Source organism: Petaurus breviceps, unplaced genomic scaffold (genome assembly GCF_028583685.1).
Source record: "Petaurus breviceps papuanus isolate PSGF00001 unplaced genomic scaffold, PetGlider_PUasm1.0 188, whole genome shotgun sequence".
NCBI classification, from domain to species: domain Eukaryota; kingdom Metazoa; phylum Chordata; class Mammalia; order Diprotodontia; family Petauridae; genus Petaurus; species Petaurus breviceps.
In genome coordinates this window covers 24,843,135-24,852,244 of record NW_027185804.1, presented here as the reverse complement: position 1 = coordinate 24,852,244, position 9,110 = coordinate 24,843,135, and the positions used below count along the sequence as shown (strand labels likewise).

Here is a 9,110-nt window from a genome sequence, read left to right as displayed (position 1 = left end):
AACAGCAACAGCAAACTTCACCATTGACTCTTGTTTGAAAAAAAAAAAATAATGCAGTTTTATTACTTTGACACCTAACTAGCTGTGTAACCTTGTGCAAGCCACTTAACCCCAATTGCCTTGCCTTCCCCATTCAAAAGAAAAAAAGAAAGAAATTAAAGCCCAGAAAGTGGGTCTTGCCAAGTGACTTGCCTCTGGTTGTAAGTGGCAGAGGAAGAATTTGAACCTCGGTTCTAACTGAGAATGTAATCTATTGTGCCACAGCTCCCTTTGCAAAGTGCTTTCAAATGTTACTTCATCTGATATTTACAACCACCCTGTGTAAAGGGAAAGACCTGAACCTTGTGCCCCTATAGAGCACATCTTGTTTCCTCACTTCCCTGACAGCCATGATGTAATGCTTCTTCTTTATCATGAAAACGAATAACATTGTTCCATGCATATGAGGTGGGTGTCATTATAAATCTGTCTCCTCCATCTCTGACTCCGAATCTCTCCAATTATACTTATCTGTGTATGTTATATCCTTTGAGTGGAATGTAAGGCCATTAAGGACAAGAACTGTTTTATTTTTGTCTTTGGATCTCCAGAACTTAGCATGTTGCTTTACACTTACTAAATGGTTTTCAAATGGAATTAATTCCTGCATTATAGATGAGAAATTGTAGTAGATGACCACAAAAGTTCCTTTGGCTTCTAGGAATCTGGTCATCACTGAGCTTTGTATTCCATTGGGATTCAGAGAGGAGGGTGAGGAAACATTAGCTAAATACAAGTTTGCTGATTGACTGGTACAATAGAAAGAACAATGACTTTCCTGATCTATAAAATAAGGGAGTGTAGTGTATGACTTTGGACTACCTAGCCTCTTGAGATTTCTTCTACCTCTAGGACCAAGAGCCTATGAAATTCATTTCAGATAGAAGGAGAATTGATGCTGAGTTCTGTTAAAGTTCAAAGTGAATCCCCAACCAGGGAACCATAATGAGAATGACTCTTAAGTGTTGATCAGAACATGAAGACCTTAGCCAGTAGCAATGGACTGAAAATTGTCTCTGGACAGGGCTGTCCATATGATGCTTCCCTAGCTTGTGGATCTTGGATCTCTTTGTAAAGGAAGTGTATGTTTGTGGAAGTGGGGGTGGGGTAAGAGGAAGGGAGGTAGAGGAGGAAGAGGAGGAGAAAATGAGAGAGAGGAAAGGAGAAAGAGAAAAAGAGAGAGGGGATGGGGGGAAGAGAGGAGAGAGAGAAAGGGAGGGGGAGAGAGAGAGAGAGAAGAGAGGAGAGAGAGGAGAAAGAGAGAGGGGGAGGGAGGAGAGAGAGGAGAAAGAGAGAGAAAGGGGCTCTGTCAATCTCCCTTCAATTAAAATCGCATATCTGTTTTCAATTATCAAGTACATGGTAATTCACAGCACCCAGGCGGCCGTATTTCCAGCAAGCTGCCCAGTATCCAGCCTATCCCTATTTGTCGGTTGCCATGGCAAATGACTTTATTTGGAGGACAGGGAAAGAAACAAAGGGGTGGCCTTTTAAAAAAATAATAGACACAATAGAAACTGGGTCCTGTGTTATCCTGGCATGACATGCAGACTCCAGCTGTTCTAACTAACCCATGGGATCAATGTCACTGGTCAACTTGACCATGTGCTTAGTACTTCAGCTCTGACATTCCTGTACTAGTACCAGCCAGGAAAGACTTACTGAAACCTGATCACGAGTGGAGACCACATACCCTGAGAATTGGCCAACAGTCTGGGGTTCAAACAATGAGAAATCTATATTTTACTTTTTAAAAGCCATTTGAAGCCAAAAAAAAAAAAAAAGACAGTGACTTCTTTCTAGGCCTTGTTCAAGGGAAATTATTTGTCAATTAAAACACTCCCTCTCCATTTAGTCATATCTCCCTAGGAGTGGTTTTTTTGGTGCGCTCGAATGTGTGTGTGTGTGTGTGTGTGTGTGTGTGTGTGTTTAAACCAGTTTTGCTTTCTTCTAACTGAAAGCCCTTTCAGGACAGGGCTTATCTCACATTTGTTTTAGTCACTGCATTCCCCGGCACAATGCCTGACAAATAGTAATAGCCAGCACTCATATAGCAATTTGAGGTTTGCAAAGTGCTCTACAAATATTTTATCCTTCAATCCTAGGAGGTAGGTGCTGTTATTATCCCGATTTTGCCAATGAGTAAATTGAAGCAGACAATGGTTAGATGACTTGTCCAGGGTCACAGGGGATGTCTGAGGCCAGATTTGAATTGAAGTTCACTGATCTAACTGCCTTAAAGTAGTAGGCAATTAATAATTATTTATTGATTAACTGATTGACCAGTTGGCTAATCAAAAATGTTTTTCAAAGTAGTTCCCTCACCACAACCTCCACAAAGTAAGTACTGAAAGCAATATTATCCTTATCTTATAGATGAGGAGAGAGAACTAGAGAGGTCTCATGACTTCTCCAGGGTCACACAGCCATTGAGGTTTAGAACTGAGATCTGAACCCAAGCCTCACTTGATTTCAAGTCTGGCACACTTTCCACCTCCTTCCCCTGTTATTATTTTCCCTTTCATTCTCTAAAGGTCAGACATAAGTGATTGATGCAACTCCTTTCATAGGTTCATGGATTTGGAGGTTGAAGGCAACTTAGAGTTCATCTAGTCTAATCTCCTCATTTGACAGATGAGGCAACTGGGGCCCAAGAGATTAAAGTGCCCTAGATAACATACACATTAGAGGTGGCAAAGTCACAGAATTGTTCTCAGTAGCCAAGATGGTCTAGGCTAGATGTTCTCCTTGTAATAGTAATAATAGCAACAATAATAATACAATTATGGAGCAATGGAGATGATCAGGAAGACCAGAAATCCAGCCCCAGATATTTACTAGCTGTGTGACCCTGGGCAAGTCACTTACCCTCCCTCTGCCTTAGTTTCCTCATACGTAAGATAGAGATAATGATAGCGTCTAACTCCCAGGGTTGTTTTGAGGATAAAATGGGATAGTACTAGTAAGATACTTTGCAAATCTTAAAGCAATATGTAGATGCTAAGTTCTGTATTATTATTGTTACTTTATTACTATTACAAGGAGAACATCTAGCCTAGGCCATCTTGGCCACTGAGAACAATTCTAACTGCTCCATACAGACATTTATCTATTCTCTCTCCAAAATTCTCTGGGAAAAGAGACTCAGTAATCTGTGAGCATTTCACAGTCGTACAGCATAGGAAAGTTCTCCCTTCTCTATAACTTCAAAAATTCCAACCGAACTCGGGCAGGCGGCCAGGTAGCACAGCGAGTAAGAGCACCGGCTCCAGTGTTGAGAAGACCTGGAGATCGAAGCCCGGGCTCAGACACTTAGCACCCACCCAGAAACACCTGGCCGTGTAACCTTGAGCAAGTTACTTAACCCCAATTGCTTAGGGGCGGCCAGGTGGCTCAGCGAGTAAGAGCACCGGCTCCAGTGTCGGGATGACCTGGATCAAATCCAGGCTCTGATACTCAGCACCACACCCAGAAATAACTGGCCGTGTAACCTTGAGCAAGTTACTTTACCCCGATTGCTTAAAAAAAAAAATTCCAACCGCATCTAAAATCATTTAATTTAGAAATAATACCCTTCTTGCCCACTTAAGCACCCTTTAAGAATTTCTAACAAGCAAGCAGAGAGTTCAAAATTCTTCCTTTCTTTAAAGGCAGCAGCCTATAATAGATATTGAATGATTCCCTCTCCACAAACAGAGAACATGAGCAAGTGTCTCACCTTCTCCGACTATTGACAGCAATGCAGACAGCCAGGATCAGGGCCAGCGCCAGGAGAGCTGAGAGGATAATCAGCCATTCTGGTGAGATGAGCCAAAACACAGGTGTGAGTTAGGATGGGCATGAGATGAACCTCACCTCATCGAATTTAACAAGACCCTCTAGTACAGGACAGGGTCTAAAGGGGCAGATGATGCTAGTGTTTCAAAGAAACTCTATCCATTCTCTTATCTGAAGACAAACTATACAAAGGCTTGGTTTGTCTTCTGGATTAAATTGAGCTGACAGACCATTCATTTAATTGGTCCATTGACCAGGAGTTTTTCCAGGTCTTATAGGTTTATAGATCCAAATCGATCCTAGATCTGTAGCTGGAAGGAACCTAGGAGGTCACTTAGTCCAACCCCCTGACTTAACAGATGAGAGGAAATGACTTGCTCAAGGACTGACTTTCAGAGACGTGATAGATTCAAGACGACATACATATTTTGGGATGTGGCCAATGTAGGAGTTTCTTTTGCCTTGCTACGCATATTTCTTCCACCAGAGAGGAGAAAGTTGGGGGGCGGGGAGAGAGGAAATAAATTGTTATTAAATGAATTTTTTGAGGCGATGGGGGTTGTCACTTGTCCAGGGTCACACAGCTAGTAAGTATCTGAGGCTGTATTTGAACTCTGGTCCTCCTGATTCCAGGGCTGGTGCTCAATCAACTTTAGCGCCTAACTATCCCAATGCTTATTAATTAAAGAAAAATTATTTTTGTCAGAGGTGGGATGTGAACTCAGGTCTTTCAAATCTCAAGTCACTGCTCTTTCCTCATTAGAAGATAAACTCCTTGAGAGTAGAGATTGTCTCATAATTTGGATTAATGTTCCCAGTGCCTAGGAGAATGCCTGGCATGTAGTAGTGTTTATTAACTGACTGATCGATTGGAAGACTTCAGTTTAATCCCAATACCAACTGAGCGAAAATAATCATAAAGATTTCTGCTTTTATTTTTTTCCTTAAATTATGTCTTGGGGGGGGGATAAAATAGATAAAAGAGAAGGGAATCAAGGAAACCTATGAGAGGATGTAAAGGAGTTTGGAAAAGAAAAGGGAGGGGTAGAATTAATCCTTGTCCTTTTTTACCCTCATCTCAAGCACGGACTTGTATGTGACTCACTGAATGTCCAAGTCATGATAAATTATTTCTTTAAGTAACATGTGTTTACCATCTCCAAACCCTTGAAGAGCTATGGCTCCTGGCAGAATTTAGGCAAACAGATCACTTTTCAATTTCTTCCTTAGTCCCTTCCTACTAGAGTAAAGGTCCTTAACCCAAGGTCTATCACCCCCCCCCCCAAGGGGACAAGAAAAAACATCTTCATATTTACTAACCTCTAACTGAAATTTAGTATTTCTTTCAATTGTGAATGGGAAAAAAACCCCTCAATATTCTTCCAAGAAGAAGTCTGTTGATTTTACCTGACTGTGAAAGGGGTCTGTCACACAAAAATCCTTAAAATCCCTTGTCCTAAAGAGGCATAGTTTTCTGACCCCTGCAGTGAGTATGGATTGAAATAGATCAAATTACAACTCAAAGAAAATATTAAATTCAATTAAACCCTAATTTTAAAAAAAGCTTTAATTAGATCCTGAACCAGATTAAAAATTTTGCAATTAATTCCCAACCTAATATTTGATTGTTGTAGGAAAATTCCAGTATGGAAACTCCCTCCAGAAATGTAGGCCAAAAGTTTGTTGGTTCTTTATGGTCTTAGAAAGTAACCTATGGCTCTAAAAGGTTAAGTGATTCGTCCACAGGGTCACATAGCTAGGGTGTGCCAGAGGCTGAGCTTGGGTCTAGGTCCTCCAAATCCACAGCCAGCCCTCTATGCACACTGCCATAACACCTCTTATTCATTACTTTAAACCTGACAACCATATAACTAACCACTGCAAATGTATCATCCCCCCAAAAAAGATCTATTCTTTCTGAATATGGGAAATTTGGGATGATAGATAGAAACCAAGAAAATCCATTATGGGAAAACCTTGGGATGATAGATAGAAACCAAGAAAACCCATTCTCTGAATGGTTCCAAAAACAAGCTTTTAATTTCACCCAATATTCAGGGTACCTAGACCCAAAGTAATGTTTCCAGAATAAATACATTTGTTGGAATTCAGGATATGGGCAAATTAATCCAAAATTGGTCCCATCAGAGTCTCATCCAGTCTTGCTGGCTGACTCAACCCAGAATCACACCTTCAGTGATGATGGCACTGGAATGATTTTCTGGGGCTTTCAGGGATTAAATCTGATCAAAAGTCAATGTAGACGTGTTTTCATCCCTCTGCACCAGTCATCCTCCGTACCAGTCAACCAGTCATGAATATCTGGACCCTGATGGCTCTGGAGGAGAAAGTGAGGCTGGTGACACAGCCCTCCCTCACTCAAATCAAAGTCAACTGCAAGTCATGTCATCATTTCCCTGATGCCACTGTCCTCTTTGAGAATGGACAAACACAGCAACAAACCTTGTATGCAGGAGACCATGTGGTTTACATTATCCTCAGCTTCTCAGGGAGGAATTGAGTTATCCAGCTATAATGAAATCTACTTTGCTTCTCTCTCCCACAGATTTGAAAGACAATAAGAATAAGCCTTGGTGACCAGTCTTGTACAATTCTTTTCAAATGTTCGTTCTGTGATTCATCAGGGCTCTCGAGAGGTTTTGTGAGGTTCTCTATAAGATGATCTCCCTTTTCTAAGTTGGAACGTACCTGGAATTTTGGCCTTTCTTTTAAGATTGGGATTTTGTCCAGATTTGTCTTTGCTTCCATCAGGGAATGCTGTTGAGTATGCTAGAAAAGAAAACAAGGCATTTTACCTTGGCTCCCACAAGAACAGTCATCAGGGAATGCTTCCTTCACCACGAGCCATACAGGAAAGAGCTAAACTTTGACTATTTTAGAGAGATCACAGTAAAAATCCGCACCATCTGGGGTAGTATTCTCCACCCCCAGCCCCCCAAGTTAACTCTTTGCTTTGCTGTCAGTTTGACTAATGCTGGGATTTTTGAGATAGCATTCCCTCTTCCTAACAAAACATGAAAACTCTCAATTGCATCCAGTATCCTCTGGGGAACTCAGTTCTGGATCACAGTGCTTCCTCTAATTGCTTATTCTTACCCACCCACCCTAACCCCTACTCCAACCTTACTATTTCTGTCTATTAAATGAGCAAATGTATAGTCCTAGAATGTCCTTAGAGGTAGTTAATTTAACTAACTCATTTAACAGATGAGGAAACTAAGGACTCCAGAGGTAAGGTAATTCACTCGCCCAAGATCTTATAGGAAACAAGAAGCAGAACTTGAACTCAGGTCCTTCAAAGTCCAATTAGGTACTCCTCCTTTCTATTTCTGTTACTTCTAATGGATAGAGTTAGTCTTGGGGTCAGGAAGACGTGAATTCAAGTCCTTCCTAAGAAATTTAGCTTCTTTCAACCTCAAATTCCTTTTCTGAAAAATGAGGATTATGTTAACACCTATATCCCAGAGACATGGTGAAGGTAGAGTGAGTAAATGTGTGAAATGCTTTGCAGATTTTAAAGGATTATGTAAATATCAGCCACGATGATGGTGATTGATGATGATGCCACTGTTTGGCTAGCTGAAGTCTCTGGGTTTTGTCATCTACCCCGTGACCATCCCTAAGTATCACCCTGACCCTTTCAAATGCACTGGATTGAACATGAGCGTGAGCCCCCCTTTTATATGGCATTTCCCCCAATTGAGCGTGAGCTTCTTCAGAACACTGTCTTGATTGTCTGCTTAGTCTTTAGAACAGTGCTTGGCACATAGTAAATGTTTTCCCATTCTAGCCTAACAAACACATTTCCATTCCATGTCTTGGTGCTTGGAAGTAGCTAGAGGGTGCCACGGGACATGGAATCAAGAAGACCTGAGTTCAAATGCAGACTCAGCTATGAGCTGTGAGACCTGGGCAAGTCATTTAACTTCTCTGTATGTCAGTTTCCTCACCTGTAAAATGAGGATAATAATGGCATTTATCTCCCCAGGTTATTGTGAGGATCAAATGAGATATTTTTTAAGGGCTTAGTGTGATGCCTGGCATATAGTAGGTGTTAAATAAATGCTTGTTTCCTTTCTTTCTCCTTCCCCTCTTTAGAAGAGACACTAAACCAAAAATATAATAAATATAAAAAGTAGCTCAAAAATAGCGATGTCATTTTGGTCCTCTTCAAGTATGGAGGACAACAACTAATCCCACCAAAATACTGGCCAGCGGTTCCTTGTCCCCCAAGGGACCTTGGGCAAGTCACTTAACCTCAACTGTCCTACCTTCTCCCCTCCAAAAAGGAAAAAAAAAAACATTTAAGCACCTACTATGCATCAGCCACTGTACTAAGCACCAATCCCCACACAATTATTTTGTTTTCTCCTTCAGCAATAATTAACTCCTCCAAAAGTCCTCCTTAAGGATTTTTTTTTATTTTTGCTTTTTGGAGGGCAAGTGGGGTTAAGTGACTTGTCCAAGATCACACAGCTAATTTTTGTGTTAAGTGTCTGAGGCCACATTTGAACTCAGGTCCTCCTGACTCCAGGGCCAGTGCGCTATTCACTGCACCACCTGGCCTCCCCTGTCTTCCTTAAGGATTTTTGCTTTGTCTTTGTATCTCTACATTCTAGCATACTGCTTGGTACATAATAGAAATTTGATAAATACCCACTGAGCCTTCTCTTGACTTCTAAAATCCCACAGTTTTGCTGCTATAAGACACAGATCAAGACGAGATTAAAGTTACAAAGATTGCAAATTATTTTTCAGTCTTGATTTGTTTTTACATCAATAGTATCCAATCTGTTTGAAGCAGCCAGCAGAAACTTGGGTTTCATTTGAGAGATGGGTGACTATAGGTGCAAAAAGTTGCATGCGCTGTCAGATGTGGTCATTGTATTGAATGGTTTTGCTTAACTTTTTTTTAATTACAAGAAAAAGCTGAATGGATCTTTAAAATTTTTTGTTTGCTTGATTTTAGATGGAAATTACAGATCCCAAGATGACTGTGCTGTAAGCAAAAAAAGCATCAATAAAATTTATTTCTTTCCAGAAAAAAGGAGGTTCAGTAAAATGAAAAAAAAAAAAACCTTCTAAGATACATCACAAGGCGTGGCCAGGTGGCTCAGTGAGTAAGAGCACCGGCTCCAGTGTCGGGATGACCTGGGGATTGAATCCGGGCTCCGACACTTAGCACCACACCCAGAAATAACTGGCCATGTAATCTTGAGCAAGTTACTTAACCCGATTGCTCATCAAAAAAAAAAAAAAAAAAAAAAAAAAAA

The 9,110-nt window shown here is 40.8% G+C and overlaps 1 protein-coding gene across 23 annotated transcripts in view; it reads right to left on the bottom strand.

Moving 5' to 3' along the window:
* CD44 (CD44 molecule (IN blood group)) overlaps positions 1-9,110 on the bottom strand; it is a 474,809-nt gene that overhangs the window by 8,776 nt on the left and 456,923 nt on the right. For all 23 annotated transcript variants that reach the window (XM_069091406.1, XM_069091408.1, XM_069091407.1 and 20 more), the window contains 2 exons: positions 6,526-6,606; positions 3,758-3,836 (listed from right to left, as the gene is read on the bottom strand). In XM_069091406.1, coding sequence (XP_068947507.1) covers positions 3,758-3,836; positions 6,526-6,606 — 160 coding nt within the window. The remainder of the gene's footprint in view (positions 1-3,757; positions 3,837-6,525; positions 6,607-9,110) is intronic.